Consider the following 18,916-nt stretch of genomic DNA (forward strand, 5'->3'; position numbering starts at 1 on the left):
ATGTGATTAAATTTTAGAAGCACATTAAGTGCTTCCTCTATGCAAAATACTGAAGCAATAATAAAATATCAAGATATCAACCACAATGCAGAAACATTTTCCTCTTATACATCCATTTAATAATTTTAAAAATAGGAAAAACTTACCATCTTCTGAACCTGTGATGATGATTGGCAACTCAGGATGAAAACTGGCACAAGACACATTTTGAGCATGCCCTTCTAGTGTTTGTACACATGTTTTATTCTGTAATGTTATGAATAGAAAGAAAACTGATTTGTCTGTAGAAAAACGTGATATAAAATCTTTTAAAACAAAATCTAACTATAGCATATCCGAATGCAAAAAGAAATAATATCTATTTAAAGAGGAGAAAAAAAAAGATTCTTGTTCCCAGCTGAATATCATTGGGCTACATTCCAATAATAATAACCTTTTTCTTTGTACATTAACATACTTTAGTGGTCTCTTAAAAATAGCATTATGTCATTTTTAATATGTAGGCTTACGGACTTATATAAATAAGTTTAAATATAAGTCCAAATATTAAGTATGTTCACAACTTGTAATCTTAAGGACACATATTAATCACTTCTGAATATCTGTCAACATGATAGTTAGAAAATGGATGTGTGATTAAGAAAATCACAGAAGCAGAAGAGAAAAGGAAATAATGTCCACAATTCAATGATTAGTGAAGTGACATGCATAAAGAAAGCATACTATCTCTGCCCACACAACAAAAGCATTCTTCTGTTTTGTTAATTCTTGTCTTGAAGAGCCCACAAGGTCAATGAAGGTGAAAAAAAAGTGTTAATCTTTTTGTTCCTCTGATTCAATGAAAATATAAAAATATATTTACCTCTTACATTTAAAAACATTTTTTGTTTTTGTCTTATTCTGTCTTGATTTTTCTAAGAGTACTTTACATACAAACTCAAAGTTATATTAAATGAGAAACTGAACAGGTCAAAGTTTCAGTAAAATATTTAAGTAAAAAATGAAAAGAAACTAATTAAATATGAAGCACTTTAAGTAATGAAAAAATTATACCTGGTAGTCCCATATTTTAACAAGGCGGTCATCTGCTCCTGAAATGAGGTATGGTTTGTCACCTCCACTATAGTAATCAATGCAGTTCACGCCTTTCTCATGTCCCTCCAAAGTAAAGTTAGGTGAGGAAGATCCAAGCTGCCATACCTTCAAAGAAAAAAAAAAATGTTTGCTTTTACTTTTCAGAATCTAGTGTTACTTATACTAAAGGATTGTAAAAGAATTGTTCTCCTAAGATTATAACAATAATAAACAAAACAAAAATTATATTATTTTATCAACAAATGCAGAAACAGCTTTTGATAAAGTAAAATATTAATTTCTATTAAAAAATACCACTTGAAAATATAGATATAAATGAATTTTTCTTTAAATTGATAAAAAGCATTTACTTAAAACCATCAGCAAGCATTATTTGTAACAGGGAGAAGCCAGAAGCCTTCCTGGTAAGATCAGACGATGCCTCTACAAGAAAAAAGGATGCCTACTATCACTAATATTATTCAAGATTTCAAGACTGTATTGGAAATTCTAGCAACAGCAATAAGAGAAAAAAAAAGAAATAGAAGGAATAAGATTAGAAAATAAGGTAATAAAACTCTCTCTTTTTGCAGATTATGTGAAATAGTTGAAAAATCCCAAAGTCTCAACTAAATACTTAGTTGAAACAATAATTTTAGCCAAGTAGCAGGACATAAAAGCAAAACCATATATATCATCAATATTCCTAGATATCACAAATGAAACTCTACAAGAAGAGAAAGTAAAAGATACCACATTTAAAACAACTCTCAACAGTATAAAATAGTTGGGAGTATATCTGCCAAAACAAACTCACATGAACAAAATTATTAAAAAAACAAAACAAAACATTTTATACAAATAGTATCAGATTTAAGTAATTAGAGAAATACTGTTTGTGGGTAGGCAGGGTCAAATTAGTAAATAAGTTTTATCTGAACTAATTTAAATATTCAATAACATCCCAATTAAAATTATCAAAAAAGTAATTTACCAAATATAAAAAAGTAACAAAAAAGATTTATTTGGAAGAACAAAAGAGGTCAATTATATCAAAGAAACTAATAAGGAAAAAATAAAAGAGAAGATTTAACAGCACCAGATCTTAAACTGTTTTATAAGGCAATAATCAGAACTATTTGCAACTGGCTAAAACAAAATAGATAAGGAATTTACATAAGCAAATGACTATAGTAACTTTGTGTTTTACAAGTATAAAAACTTATGTTTTGGGAATAATAATTCATTATTTGATAAAAAAAAAAACCATCTGGAAGGAAATTGGAAAACAATTTAGCAGAAATTGGGCAAAGACTAAAATCTTACACTATTTACCAAGATAAAGTAAAAATGTATATATGAAGAAGATATAAAGTGAAGTATTACAAGAAACTATGAAGAAAATGAAAAATTAACTATCAGACTTGTAGATACATGAATAATTTAATGAATGAAGAGAGACAGAGTAGTGTGAGGTGTTAAATTGAATAATTTTGGTTGCATTAAATTAAAAAGTTTTTATACAAATAAGACATATGTAGCCAAGACCAGAAGAAAAGCAGAAAATGGGGAGAGGGAAGAGAAATATTAAAAACAACTTCTCAGATAAAGGTTTTATATCTTAAACATATAAAGAAACTTTGTCAAATCCTTAAGAATATGAGTCATTCCCCAATGACAAATAGTCAAAAAGGATAGGAAAGGTAGTTTTCCAATGAAAAAATCAAAACAGGTCATATGAAGGAATGCAAATTAAAATAACTATCATATTGGCTAAAATGATTGAATGGAAAACGATAAATGTTGAAGGAGATGTGGAAAAATTGGAGCACTAATTCTCTGTGATCAAACTGTGAATTGATCCAACTATTTTGGAGAGCAACTGGAATTATGCCCAGAGAGTTATTAAACTATCTATACCTTTTGAGCTAGCAATAGCACTAGTAGGTCTGTTTCCAGGGAAAAAGAACAAGAACCTGTATGTTCTACAATATGTCTTTTTATGCTGGTAAAGAATGGAAATTAAGAAGATGTCCATCAATTAGGGAATGGCTGAATAAGCTATGGTATATGATTGTGATGAAATAATACTCTGTTTTAAGAGAATAAAAAGCCCAATGACTTTAGGAAAACATGGATAGACTTGAACAAAATAATAAAAAAGCTTAAGTAAAGAGAATATTGTATACAGTAATAGCAATATTGTTTTAAGATTGATCAACTAAGTGATTTTATATTATATAATTAGCATATCACAGTAATAATAAAATACTCATTTAAATTATTAGTGTAAGATAATAATAGTATAACAATAGTAACAGTCATATTATAAACACCCAAAATAATCATGAAGGAACAATAAAGGAAGACACAATCTGAATGTAGAGAAAGAATTGATAAACAAAATAATATTTAAAATTATTTACACATATAAGTATCTAATAGTCATGGGGGTGGAAGAAGAAAAGGAAAGTTATATGATACTTTTATTATATATTTAAAAGGAACAGCAAGTTATACATAATAGATTTGCATTTTCATGTGCAATCATCTTTTTTTCTATTTCACATTATGGAAATGCTTGTTTTATTTCTTAAGTTCAGGATAAAATAAAATATTTAGGAATAGATAGAGACAAGCATTTGGGTGGCGGCAGGGAGGGAGGTGATGTTTAACATTAGATTGCTTGCTACAAAAACAATGGAATTAAATTGAGCTCAGGAAAGATAATCATTTGCTCCTTTGCATATAACCTGCACATTATATTGACAAATGTAGTTGTGCTAGATGTTTAAATGAAAGGTAAGTAAGTTATCCAAGTTATTCAACATTCCTAAAGTCACAGCTGTAAGAACTAACACTAAATGAATTTAGGTAGTTACATTTAAAGAAAAGAAAAGGGAACTGAGGAAGCAAATATTAACAAAAGAGAAGAGGAAGTATTCAATCAAGTTTATACCAGAATAGAGAGATATAAATAAATCATTCATTCAGTAGATAATTGCAGAGGGCCCATAGAGGATACAAAAATATATCAACAACTTAAAATTTGTGGCCTTAGTGAATATAGTTTCTAGTAAGTCAGAATTATAAAGTCCAGAAATGAAATTTGAATATTTCATTCTTTACTACAAAGCAGGAAAAATAGAAAGAGGGTGGAAGAGAAGAAAATCAGAATGTTAGAACCTAATATTAAAATCCTCTTACTTTACAAATAATAAAACTCATTCAGTAAAGTTAAGTCACTTGACCAGTTACATGGTTACTGAACAGCTGAGATTGAACTTGATCCTATGTCTAAATGCTCTAAATCCCATATTCTTTCTACTATATTAGAGAACTTGAATGGAAGAGAGGATAAAACCCTGAGATGGGTCCTAATCATAGAAGTGGGGAATTATTCTAGGAAAGCTAAACTTTCAGTTGTGATCATTTTTTTAAGCCAAAAAGCTAGCTGACCTAGCTATAGCACTAGTAGGTCTGTTTCCAGGGAAAAAGAACAAGAACATGTATGTTCTAAAATATTTATAGTATGTCTTTTTATGCTGGTAAAGAATGGAAATTAAGAAGATGTCCATCACTTAGGGAATGACTGAATAAGTTGTGGTATATGATTGTGATTTAAAATAAAAGGATACATTTGACTTCAAAATTAGTTTTTGAGAAGAACTTTTGAAATGCTAATTAATTTAGCCTCCATGGAGACAGTGAAGCATCTAAAAGTCATTAACAAACACAATTAACACAAATATGTCTACTGTACCTTGATGGTTCTATCCAAAGAGGCACTGGCAAACTGATTATTATCCTTAGGATTTATGACAATCTGCATGACATAGTGAGTATGTCCTTCAAACACCTGTGAGCAAGACCATTTTTTATCCCAATCCCACAGTTTAATGAGCATGTCATCTAATTTAAAAAAAAAAAAGAAAAATATTTCAAATTACTAGATGGTTTACATTGTAGTCACTGTCCTTACAAAAGTCTTTTAAAAGTTTACTACTGAATGATTCTAAAATGGTAGAAAAAATGCAAACTACAGAAGAAAAATAAAAAAAAAAAAAAACTAGTTCTTTAAAGTACATATGTAAATTATATATAATAATATAAGCAAGTATAAGATTTTTCTGAGAAAATTTAAAGAAATAATCATTTGAAAGAAGTAATAATAACTAAGAGAAATAAATATGATTACAGGCTAAAGTTCAATATAATTGACTAGAGGATATCATTAGCTCTGCAGGAATCTGAAATGGCTCTTATGATGAAAAAGATATTGATATTAAAATACGAAAGAAGTAATCATTAATGCCCTTATCTTAATCTTAATTGTTAAATGTTTTAAATGTCTATAACCAGTCTTATGATATTTATTTTACATTTGGCTCCAAAAGACTTGCTGTTTTGTGCATAATGTTAATAAGCAAAGATAATCTAACTACAAAAGTAAAATTGATTGGGAAGGGGAAATCTGCCAAGACTTCACTAATCGGTATGTAAATGAGTTTTCTATTTGGCGGACATCTGAGCAACCAGACCTTCGGGTCTTACTGTTTCAACTATTACTTTTCAAATCCTAAACACAACTGATATTTCATGAAAAACACAAAAGCAGTCAGCAGATTTAAACACTCCATATGCTAGTGGATGTTAGAAATTTCCATTAGAATAGCAGTAGAAGAACAAGGTTTCTTAGTGAATGGACAACGAACAACCTAGAGAATTTTGGATGATAAAATGGGACATTATATGTCTTACCACTGCTGGTTAGAATGAAAGGCTGAGTTGGATGGACAGCAATACAACGAATATAGTCTGAGTGTGCTTCAAACATATGAACTCTCTCCAAGGTGTTATAATTGAAGACTCTAATTTGCATATCATCCTAGAGATAGAAGAAACAAAAAAATTCTAAATAAGTACTGATATCATATTTATTAAGTAAATTGAACAAAAGCCTTATTATGGGTACAAGTTACAAAGTTGAAATTTTTAAAAAATTTAACTAATTTTAAAAAAGAGAGGAAAAAAATTCTAAAAATTATTTACATATTTGTCAACAAATTTAGAAAATGATAAAAGGAAAGGAAAGTACTTTCAAAAACTTGGACTACTTACTGCTCCAGTTACCACCCAATTCTTTCTTGCAACAAACTTTGCTGCTCGAACAGGAAGATCACATACTTCAAATGTCTTTACCAGAGTCTTAAAAATAAAAAGAAATACAATGAAGTTGTGATAAATTGAAAAGTAACCTCTGCTAGTTTAGAAACAATGAACACTGTTAATTCCATATTACAATAGAACAAAAATGACAAAAGTACAAAATATGCAGGATATATACATTAAATAACATTCTAATTTTATCAATTATCTTCGATTCCTATGTTTGTCAAGTGCATCGTATCTGATATGATTTGGATCAGTGGTATTAAATTTAAATAGAAACGATCCCTGCAGGCAGTATTAAGAATCCAGAAATTAACATTATCTGCGTTTTATTGTTAATATTTAACATGTAATTGGGGGGAGGGGAGGAAAACATAATTAAAGTTTATTAATAACTAAAAATACCCTCAGAGAACCTAAATTTTCAGTTATGATATATTAGGTCTCAATTATATTTTAACCTGATTGGGCCTCACAGGAGTGTCTTTTTTTCTATTTTCTTCCTTCCAGCTACACTCCTCTCCTGCCAATTTGACACCTCTGATTTAGACCTACATGAATAGAACAATAATCTATATAAATTTAATTTTATAATAAGAAATGGTTAGTAATGAAAAATGAGGCATCATAGAAGTTAATTGCAATATCATATTAAATATTCTTTATTCTTCAATACTCACTACTAATACATAAAGTAATACAAGTGATGAATTTTGCCCTTTAATTTTAGCAATAAATTAAAGAAAGCATTAAATTTGATACCATTTACTATAAACCACCAAACCAAAAAATATAGTAATGTCCTAATCTATAAAGATGTGTTCCTTGTACTAGATGACATTTAGGGAAAATTTTAGGTATTTTAAACATTTAAATATTATTTTAACTGATTAAAATGAGCTAGCATTTAATGAAGCAAACAGTTTTCATATTTGCTAACAAAGACAATTTGCTTAAAACTACAAAATTTGTTTTCATAGGAGTATCTCTTGCCTCCTTTTAAAAATATGTCTGGAAAAAGAGGGAAATGCAAATTAAAGATTTCAATATATCTAACAGGTAGTTCTTCAAGAATATATGTATATAAATCCTTTAAAGTTTGGCCAGAAAAAACTAAGATCTGATTGCCAAATTCCTTATTCCCACAATTCTTTCTAGATAAAAGATTCCTATAAAAGGAAAGTGTTGAGAATAGTAATGATCTAATATCTGAAGGAGTTCCCAAACATAAATAAAAAAAACTTTCAACTATTTTAATATATCATGATCTGTCCTAATGTGGTTTCTCTGTTGCCATATATAACAAATAGTATTAAAGCAACAGGGCACCTAGGTGGTGTAGAAGATAGAGCAGAGGGTCTGGAGTCAGAAAGATATGAATTCAAAGGTAGCCTCAAACATTTACTAGCTAAGTGACCTCCACTGAGTCATTGAACCCTATCTGCTTCGACTTCATCTGTAAAATGAGGTGGAGAAAGAAATGGCAAACCCTTCCAGTATATTTGTCAAATAAACTCCAAATGCAGTTACAAAGAGTCAAAAACAACTGAAACAACTGAACAACAAATTAAAACATATTTAATTTCTATTTTGTAGAAATAGTTAGAATTTAAGTAACTTCATCCCTAAGAATTCTTCCTCTTCAAAGTTTTTGAGTAAATATTTTCACAAATAAGATTATTCCTGAACAATATTGTTTTATCAATGGAATATATAGAATATGAAGATATGGATGAAATAATTAAGTATTTAGGTTAAAATGCGCATGGGTATCTTTCCAAAGTACTCTCTGATTGATATAGATCTAAAATTAAAAAACAAACAAAAACACATTTTTTGGTTGTACTTTTTAAATCCATTTTAATAAAAGAAGCATCAACAGATAATTTGCTTTTAACAAAATACATTTCCTTTGGGTCCTTCTTCAAGCAACAGGACAGGAATAACTGAATTTAATGAGTTTGCTATAAGAGATGTGTCAAATTCGCTTATAAAACTCCTCAAATCAGATCAAAATGTAATTAGGAAATGTTTTAGAAAGAAACAAAATTACAATACAACATAATGTTAAGTTGTGGTTTTCCAAATCAGTAAATAGTCAGCAAGGGTCCAGTTCTATCTGAATTTGACACTACTTCTCCACAATACCAAATTCTATCTTAGTAAACCTATTTTTCAGTTCTGCCAGGAGTGTCACACTATATGTATATATGACAACATATATTTAATGAAAAATGACATACAACTCTTAAGTTCATGAGCTACCATTGCTGAACTATGACAATTCAAAAAGCAACTCATTTCCCTTAACAACTTACCAACATCTTGGAGCACTCTTTACCAAAAATCAGTTATAGAATTAAAAAAATTTTAATTTTATAATTGATTGAATATTTGATTGAATTGATTGAATAATTATATAATTGAATAATTATTCAAATAACATATGAAAAATAACCTATGAACACATTACTCCATTAAAAATAATTACAGCAGAATATAAGAGTACTGGTCCTTTCAGATGCCACTACTTTAGAAAAAGTAAAATATTTTTTTAAGTAGCCTTACTTACACCAGCAAAAAAGATTTTTTAAAAGTTTACTTTTCCTAAGCCAAAATAATAAGAACTATTATGTAATTATCCTTTGTATTATTAAACTTCCATATTAAGAAATATTGGATTCATTGTGTCAATATGGGTATTATTTCAAAATCACTAAAACTAGACTTGTATGTAGCTAACAAACTAGAAATTTAAGACATGATTTTGAAAGGAATAGGTGTAACAATGATAAATGTGTTTTCCTCAGTTTTACTCTGAAACACTTTCCCTACAAATACTAAAAAAATCAAACTGTTCTCTCTCAAATCTTCTTTTGCCAAACAGCAATAGAAATTTGCTCAAGGGAAAAGCAAACACAATTTCTAAAAAAAAAAAAAAAAAAAATGCAAAAACAATTTTTGCAAAGAATAGATTAACTATGCTGAATGGCAGATACTACAGAGCAAATATAAACAAGTTTAGACTTACTGTCTCTACTAAGATGATTCTCTAAAAGATTATCATATAAAGATATGGACAGGGAAGAGAATCTTCAATAGCTTTTACAATCACAGTATTTTCAGTGAATGAAATAGCAGAGCAAAAGGAAAGTCAAAACAGCAGCTTTATGAGACATCAAAAGTGACACAAAAAAATGCAAAAAAGCCTACTGGTAAGGACAATGGAGTAGGAAATTCATTAAGAGTTGAAAAAAATTTAATCAAGCAACACAGACCAATTAAAGAGATAATGAATGGGGGGCAGCTAGGTGGTGCAGTGGATAGAGCACCAGCCCTGAAGTCAAGAAGACCTCAGTTCAAATCTGGCCTCAGACACTTAACACTTACTTCCTAGCTGTGTGACGCTGGGCAAGTCAGTTAACCCCAACTGCCTCAGCAAAAAGAGAAAAAAAGAGAGAGAGAGAGAGAGAGAGAGAGAGAGAGAGAGATTGATTGAATGCCTAAATGGTTCTCTGAATGATATTGAAAGGACACCCCTACCCTCAAGGAAATTACGAAACAGAAAAGCAGGCAAAACATATAAATGATAAGAGCAACAATATAATATATAATATAATTAAATTCGAAATTGTTAGGTAAACATATGAGTTTAACAAAAATTAAACAGTTTATACATTATACTAAAAGCATTGGAATCAAATGAGTATAAGAGCAACATTATCTACCCCATTAGGAAAATTACTCTGGGAACTGTATGGAAGGCCTGGTAAGGAAAATAATTAACATAACAGACAGAGCTAGGACAAAACTTCTAAAATCTAAAATCATTGTTTTACACATGAGGAAACTGAGATCTCAAAAGATTATGTGATTTGACCATGGTCAACAACTAATAAGTATCTAAAATAGATTTAGAACTCAAGTTTTCTTGACTCAAAATCCAGTGTTCATTGTACCAATTAGATTGGAAGTGAGGGGACTAATTAGGAGACAATTTTTCTCCTCACAGAAGAGACACAACAATAGCTTAAACTTAGATGAAGGGTCTTATAAGTGGAGAAGAGGAGATCAATTCAAGAGATTCTTTGGTGGATGGAACTAAGACTTAGCAAATGATTGGATATGTGGGATAAAAGAAAGTAAGGAGTTACAAACTTAGGTGGCGAAAGATGGTAGTTAGGGAAATTTATGAAAATAGGTAAATTCAGAATTAGGGTGAGTATGGTGAAGAATTCAATTTTGGACAGGTAGAATTTGAGGTTCTTTAGGGAAATATAGTTTGAAATACCCAGGTAGTTGCCATTGGCACTCAAGAATGACTAAGGTTAGATATAGCAATAAGCACAGGCATATAATCTACTAAACTGATAACCATGTGTATATGATCAAGAATTGGCTGTACTTGTTCCACATCCTATATGTTTGGTTACAGGACCCAAAGATATTACATAATAACTAAGTCAGTAAAACTAATTTTTAAGATTGTTGGAAATTTTTCTTAAATAACATATGTATATTTAACAACTTTGACAATTCATTGTGAGACATTAACTATATATATATATTTCACTTTTACACTGAATTCACACTAATACAGTACTTTATTTCTACTTAGTACACTAAAAATATATCCTTACCTGTGTTTCATGATTCCAAACACAGACACTGCCATTGTAAAGACTAGCCAACATCCATGGCTCTGTAGGATGCAAATCAACACTCTTGACTCGATCAGATCGAGCAGTGAGCTTCCTCTTGATATCAAGTCTAAGAGGCTAAGGAAAAATTAAAAACATTAAATTAAGTGAATAAAGTGCAACCATTTTTTCAAGAAGTTGTCCATCTTATATAAAAATTCTAGTATAATCTAGCTAGTATAAGACTAATTTTTTCCTTCACCATACCAAAATTCAGAAAAATTTTCATGTTTAATCTTGATATTTTCTGTCTTACCACAGAAAGTAAAAATATATGAAAATATTCACATGGTCAAATCTTAAGCCTAACCATTTACCCAGTAATCCTCCTTCTCTCTTGTAATTTTATGCTTCTAAAATTTGTGTCTTCACAAAACAACAACAAAAAAAATCTGTTATTTAAATAGTACAAATAATATTAAATTCCAAATGAGTTCTTTTGATTATGAAAAGTCCAAATAATACAATTGCTTTAGTAAAAACAATTAAACAATTTAAAGTGAAATTGATTTTTAAGAGACAAATGTAATAACATGAGGTTATATGAAACCATTCGGGTTTTGGTACTTTTGATTCTTTTTAATCTAGAACTTATAACATATGCCTCTCAAAATAAGGTTTGAACATGGACTAAAAATTTATTTGAAATTTTGTTCATATCTAACTTTCCCACTGTCTAATGCTGATGACATACAAGATTTATGGTATTTTAGTTCTGGACAACAACCTAAAAGAAAATATCTAAACCCAACGGAGCCAAGATGGTGAAGAGCACACACACTGCATTCTAAACTTCCTTTAACCCTCACTTACTCATTACCAAATTCAGCCTCTGAAATAGTGCTTGATGGGAGAATCCACGAGTATTGGGAATGCAACAAATTACCAGCAGAAGAAGATCACCAGAAAAGGTCTGTCTTGATTGGGCGGGGGGAGGCCATTGCAGGCAGGGAGGCAGAACACAGAGGCCAGCTCTGACTGAGAGGACCCCCGCAGGGTAGAGAATTTACAGGGAGGACTCTACCATCACAGGTTGGCTACTCTGCTTCAGTTGCAAAGCAATAGATCAGCAGAGAAGTTACACAAAAGCCAAAGGTAGAGTGTACCCCAAAAAGGCCAGAGTTTCATAGGACTTGGCCATACCCACCCACCACCGGGAGTGATTCAGCATGTACCACAGCGCAGCTGTGCAGAAGTGGGCTCTTCCCAGGCAGTGGTACTTCCGGAGCACAGTCACTATTTACAGCCTGTTCACAGAACAGCTACTATTCATTTGTCCCTGTTCTGTAGAGGAAGCTAGTAACCTCCTTGCCCTGAAGGCAGACCCTGAGGGCCTTTTAAAAAATGTGTAAAAAAGCAAAGTGAGTTCTAACTATAGATAGCTTTTATACAGAAAGAGAGCAGATTTCCAACCCTGAGGAGACTAACAGCAGTCTCCAGATAAAACCCCACAGGGGGATGTAACCTGGTCCCCATCACACAAGAAATTATTAAAGAACTTAAAAGAGAGCTAAAAGAAAAACTGGGAAAGGAAAGAGAAGCTCTTCAAGAGAGATTGGAAAAGGCATATAACTCACTAAAAGAAAAATTTGATAAAGTGGAAAAAGAAAACAACTTCCTGAAATGTGAATTGGAAAAGGTAAAAAAACTCTCAGGAAAACAGAATTTGTGAATTGGAAAAGATAAAAAATTCCCAGGAAAGTAGGATTTGTGAATTGGAAAAAGAAAATAACTCATCTGAACAAATAGAAATGAATGACTCAAGACATCAAGAATCAGTCAAGCAAAAGCAAAAACATGAAAAAATAGAAAAAAATGTTAAATATCTACTTGGAAAAACAACACACTGGAAAATAGATCTAGGAGAGATAATATGAGAATTATTGGACTTCCTAAAATTTATGACAAAAAAAGAGCCTAACCACTATTTTACAGGAAATCATCAAAGAGAACTGCCCAGATGTAATAGAATCAGAAGGAAAAATAGGCATTGAAAGAACTTATTGAACACCTTCTAAGAGACCCCAAAATAAAAACTCCAAGGAATATTGTGGCTAAATTTCAGAACTATCAGACTAAGGAAAAAATATTACAAGCACCCCGAAAAAAACAATTCAAATACTGAGGAGCCACAATAAGGATCACTCAGGATCTAGCAGCTTCCACATTAAAGGATCAAAGGGCCTGGAATCTGATATTCTGAAAGGCAAAAGAATTTTCGTAATAAGGGGAAATTTTAGAGGCTTACTTGAATAAAATAGAGAAAAAGAAAATCAATGAATTGGGCTTGCAAATTAAAAAGTTAGAAAAAGATCAAATTAAAAGCCCCCAATCAAATATTAAACTTGAAATTCTAAAATTAAAAAGAGAAATTAATAAAACTGAAAGTAAAAAAAAAAACTATTGAATTAATAAGTAAAACTAAGAGTTGGTTTTATGAAAAAATCAACATAATTGATAAACCTCTGGTAAATTTAATTAGAAAAAAGAAAGAGGAAAATCAAATTGTTAGTCTTAAAAATAAAAAGGGAGAACTTTCCACCAATGAAGAGGAAATTAGAGCAATAATTAGGAGTTACTTTGCCCAACTTTATGCCATTAAATTTGATAACCTATGTGAAATGGATGACTACCTTCAAAAAAATGTAGTCAGCGCAGATTAACAGAGGAGTAAGTAAATTGATTAAATAGTCTCATTTAAAAAAAAGAAATAGAACAAGTTACTACTGGGCTTATATCCCAAAGAGAAATTAAAGAAGAGAAAGGGACCCATATGTGCAAAAATGTTTGTGGCAGCCCTTTTCATAATGGCTAGAAACTGGAAATTGAAGGGATGCCCACAAACTGGAGAATGGCTGAATAAATTGTGGTATATGAATGCTATGGAATATTATTGTTCTATAAGAAATGACCAGCAGGATGAATACAGAGAGGCTTCGAGAGACATACGTGAACTGATGCTAAGTGAAATGAGCAGAAACAGGAGATCATTATACACTTCAACAACAATACTACATGATGATCAATTCTGATGGACATGGCTCTCTTCAACAATGAGACGAACCAAATCAGTTCCAATTGATCTGTAATGAACAGAACCAGCTACACCCAGAGAAAGAACAATGGGAAATGAGTAAGGACCACAACATAACATTTCCACTCTTTCTGTTACCGTGTGATTGCATTTTTGTTTTTTTTTTCCTCAGGTTATTTTTACCTTCTTTCTAAATCCAATCCTTCCTGTGCAACAAGATAACTGTATAAATATTTATACATATATTGTATTTAACATATATTTTAACATATTTAACATTTATTGGTCTACCTGCCATCTAGGGGAGTGGGTGAGGGGAAGGAGGGGAAAAGTTGGAACAGAAGGTTTTGCAAGGGTCAATGCTGAAAAATTACCCATGCATATATCTTGTAAATAAAAAGCTATTTAAAAAAAAAAAAAAGTCTAAGTGCAAAGGATTCCACTTGTACAGAAATCCATTTGTCAGAAATTAATTTTATTATATCTTTAATAACTATGGAAGTCTTCATAGAGAAACCTTTTTACATCTTTTTCAATTTTTTAAATTAGGTTCTTACTATATGCAATGGGCTAAGCACTGGAGGAGTTACCATAAGTAATATACAGTTCCTGGGTTACAATACATACAGAAATAACTTTAATATAAAATAAAACGTAACTGAATAAAGATGTAAACAAAGCCTTATAAGAAGTATAAGGAGGAAAAGTTCATTATAGACTGCAAAGACCAAAGAAGGCCTCATGACAGAAGGATTATTTTGGCTGGTCTTTCTAGAACAACCATCAAAAGAAAAAAATCTTCAGGAATAAAGAACCAGTGACAAACAGCTTTTGAAAAAAAAAAAAAAAGAAAGAAAACTTCAGGAATAAAGAACATGAACAAAATTATGGGGACAAGAAAATGAAGTATGTATAACCAGAAGAGGTAAACAACCCAATTCAGCTAGATCAGAGATAATTTAGCAGGAGGAGCAGTAAGACATGAGTTGCCTTCTTCAACTTTCCAAACATCTGCTGGCATGATCTTTCTGCCAAAAATGCCAAGCAGATAATTCTTGATTTGCTTTAATAAATACATTATTCAGGAGGGGAATAAAAACAAGAGCAACTACTATTCTGAAGCTGATTCTGGATAGAAAAGGAAAAACTAGATGCTGAAATACATGTAACGAAAACCTCGGGAAAAGGAAATGATCACTGAGAATGAAAGACGCACGGCACAGTGGACTGAGTTCTAGACTTAAAAGCAGAAGACATGGGTTCAGTTCCCACTTCTGATCTTTACCAACTGGGTGATCCTATACAAATTGTTTAAAGGCCATATCCTCATTTTCTTCATCTATAAAATAGAAATAGTAACTCTAGTATTTACCTAATGAGGTTGTAATGATGATTAAATGAGATTATGCAAAACAATTTTGCTGTAAACCTTAGAAATGCTTTAACTTTTTATTATTTATCCCTATAAAATTTCAGCTAATTTCATTTTGTTTAATATTCTAATTTGGTTTAAGAATCCTCTGGATCCCAATTCTGTCCTCTAATATGGATTAACTATACCTTCTATCTTCCTGTCAACTACAAATATGGGATGACATCTTTCCCTTTATCCAAGTTATTAATAAAATATTTAAAATATCATCTGGCCAAGTTCAAAATCTTGGGGGTCTTACTACAGACCTCTATATTAATCATTAATGACTACTGTTTGGATTTAGGCATTCAACAATTCTATTGAGCTATCTCCTATTTAATAACAACAAAAAATCTTCTCACTGTCAAACTCCTCAAAAGAAGTGTTACCTCTGACTCTACTTCCCCACCATTCATTAACTTTATACTCACTCCCTTGTAGTCTGGCCACAGATCTCATCATTTAACCCAAACTACTCTTCTGAATGTCATAAAAGACCAATGAATTGCCAATGGCCTCTCCCTAGTTATCAACCTCCTTGATCTCTGCGGTATCTGATACTACTGATTATGCATTTTATCTTGGAACTTTCTCCATCATAAGCATTAGTGATACTTGGCATTCACTAATTTCTCCTTCATTCAATAAATGTTTATTAGGCATCAAATATTTTCAAGACATCAAAGGGAGATACAACGATCACTTAAGACAAAGTCAATATCCTCAGAGTTTATAGTCTAGTAAGTAAATAAAATACACAAACTGTTACAAAGTGGTCTATATAAAATAACATATTATGGGAGGTCCTGAAGGAAAGACATTTTCAACGGGGATCAGAGAAAGCTTCAGAGAAAGCAGAATCAAACTACATTTTCATAACCAATAGACAACATTTGTGTTATGGATAGATGCTACATTTTAAGTGGGAAATTGACAAGCTTAACTGTATTTAAAGGAGGGTGAAAAGGATGGTATGACTCATAACCATGACATAACATGACATTGATAAATTACTAAAAAAACTGTTCTAGAGAAGATTTAGCAGAAATTTGTTTCAAATATTTAAAATGCCATCATACAATGAAGTTTATGTGATTTTAAAGTAAAACAAAGACCAGGGGGTGAAATTATAAAGAATGAGACTAATATTATGAAAAAGTTCCTAAGAATTAGATTTATCTTAAAGTGAAGTAGTTTCCTTAAGTACTAAATGCTGTTCTTAAGGGCTTAGATACAGATTGAATGATGAGTTGTCACACTAAAAGATTCAGGTTCTTCTTATATTTCTTCCAACGCTAAGATGTTGCTATTGAATGTATAACTCCAGACAAATCTTTTAATCTTTTCTGACCCATATTTCCTCATGTGGAAGATTAAATTTTTCCTAAGATTCTTTCATGACCAAATTATTCTATGAGTCTATGCATTTTATGCTTTATGAAGTGAATAAGGGAAGAAAATAAATAATTATACATGGCATAAACATTACATTTTAAGAGGCAAGAAATTTTTCCTTTTATGGAAACCCTGAGTGTAATAACACAGTTGCCACCAGATATTTGTAAAAATATTTCTGAGGAGAAATGACACTCAAATGATATTAAAGTGGCAATTTTTGCTTTTGGAAATATAAGGAATGAATAAAAGTTTTTATATACCCAACTTTTTTTTATAGATTTAAAACACTTCACAAATGTATACTTGAACATCTTCAGATTATAAAACTATAGTTTAAAAGATTTGGAGATATAATTTTATTATAGTTTGTGTTTTACATACATAAAAATGTTTTAATGTCCTTGACTTAAATTTAAACCTTTTAAGTGCTGTATATACAATCAAGTACCTATTTTTGGTAGTATATTCTGTACTCGTGTCCAGCTTTGTATTATAGTGACTAAAAGTAACTTAAAAAATAATCTAAATGAGCACTTTTAAGGTGCTTTCATGCTGTTAATGGTTATGACTGTCTGTCACTTTCATCTTCTTCTAGGAAATGACCCGTTTCAATGACCAACATACACTTTGGAAAAGGGCATTATGCTTTATATGGCCTTAAGTCAGTACAATCCTTGTTTTCCTCTGGTTGTCATCTCCAGTAAACCCAGCAGCAGACTGACAGTTATTCAGGGCTTTAAAGATTTCAAAACGCATTGTTCACTTTACCTCTTTAGGTCCTCGGAACAACCCCCTCGAGATGAAGACTACGGATATTATCATATCTACTTCACAGATACGTAAACTGAGGCTCTGAGAGGTCAATTTGCCCACGAGAGAAAGCAGCCGACACCTCATTTCTCCCACTTGCAGCCCAACCTCCGCCCCTAAACCGCTCGCCGTCCGTCCCCTGCCCCATCCCTCCTTCGGGTATCGGCTGTTCCACAGCTCCTGGATCCCGTAACTCCTGCACACAACCAGGTGCAGCTAGGGCAGGACCCCAGGGCGCTCTCGGAGGACCCAAGGCCTGTCTCTTCCCCTCCCCCTCTCCCGACAAGGGAGGCCCACAGGAGCTCCCCGGAGCAGCCCCGCCTACGGCAACCCCTGTGGGGTCAGCACCAACGCGCGCCGCGCTTTCATCTACTTATTAAATTTTAATCCTGCAAGGCCAAGGTCTCACCATGGCTCATCAGCGGTGCCGGACTCCCTCGCTCGATGCCGGGTGCCGGGGCCCGCTGGCTCGGGGTCGACGCTGGCACTGGCAGAACACTGACCAACTGACTGACGTGGAGCTTCCGGGAGGCCGGCTCTCGCGAGTTCTGGCGCCTTTGCACGGAAACGCCAGGACTAACCTCGCGAGAGTTTTCACCGTTCTCCGGCTCAGAGTTCCCATTTCTCCCACCCATCACGTACCTCACTTCCGTTCGTTACCTTGGTAACCCTGAGGCGCTAAGTGAGCCGGGTACCTCTGCCGTGAAATCTTTCGGGTCTCTTTTCTGCCCCCGGAATCCAGAGGCCCGGCTCACCTGCTTGACTGCCGGAGGAGCTGCGGTGAAGGTGGAGCTTGGGAGGAGCGACGCTTAAAATTAGCAATCTCCGCAGTGCCCCAGGCGAGGCGATCCTACCCCTCCAGAACTCCGGAGCCAGAGGGGAGGAAGAAAACTTTCCCAGGCCGTCGGTTACCTTTCCCTTTCCTTCTTTCTTTGGTCCCCGAGGAAACGAGGCAACCGGGCCCAAGCGAGGGAGTGGGGGTGGGAAGAAGGGGGTGTCTCTGTGGAAACCCGGAGATCCATACCCAGCCCCCTTTTCCTCACAGCATTTAGGAATATTAGAGATCACTGCCCTCCCTCGCCCAATTCCTACCTTTTTACTGATGGGGAAAAAAAAAATCAGTGACTCGAAAGGGCAAATTGCCTTTGCCCCGAGTCACCCAATCATTGCCTTTGGAACCAGGCGGGTGGTGCTAGTGAAGCGAGGCGGCTGGGTTTGAATCCTGCTTCTGATTCTTTGGGATCTCTAACTTCTCTGGTTCTTCTTGTATGTACGAACTGAACTCAGTGTTTCAGGGGAGGGGAAAAATGTGTC

The 18,916-nt window shown here is 32.8% G+C and overlaps 1 protein-coding gene across 1 annotated transcript in view; it reads right to left on the reverse strand.

Moving 5' to 3' along the window:
• Nucleotides 1–18,135, reverse strand: part of COPB2 (COPI coat complex subunit beta 2) — a 40,343-nt gene extending 22,208 nt beyond the window's left edge. Inside the window, exons 1-7 of the mRNA XM_012544623.3 lie at nt 18,012–18,135; nt 10,887–11,024; nt 6,196–6,282; nt 5,836–5,962; nt 4,838–4,986; nt 1,054–1,200; nt 147–246 (exon numbers count right to left, since the gene is read on the reverse strand). Of these exons, the coding sequence (XP_012400077.1) occupies nt 147–246; nt 1,054–1,200; nt 4,838–4,986; nt 5,836–5,962; nt 6,196–6,282; nt 10,887–11,024; nt 18,012–18,014 (751 nt within the window). The 5' untranslated portion in view covers nt 18,015–18,135. The remainder of the gene's footprint in view (nt 1–146; nt 247–1,053; nt 1,201–4,837; nt 4,987–5,835; nt 5,963–6,195; nt 6,283–10,886; nt 11,025–18,011) is intronic.
• Between the last annotated feature and the right edge of the window lie 781 nt (nt 18,136–18,916).

Source organism: Sarcophilus harrisii, chromosome 3 (assembly GCF_902635505.1).
Source record: "Sarcophilus harrisii chromosome 3, mSarHar1.11, whole genome shotgun sequence".
In the NCBI taxonomy this organism is placed as follows: Eukaryota; Metazoa; Chordata; class Mammalia; order Dasyuromorphia; family Dasyuridae; genus Sarcophilus; species Sarcophilus harrisii.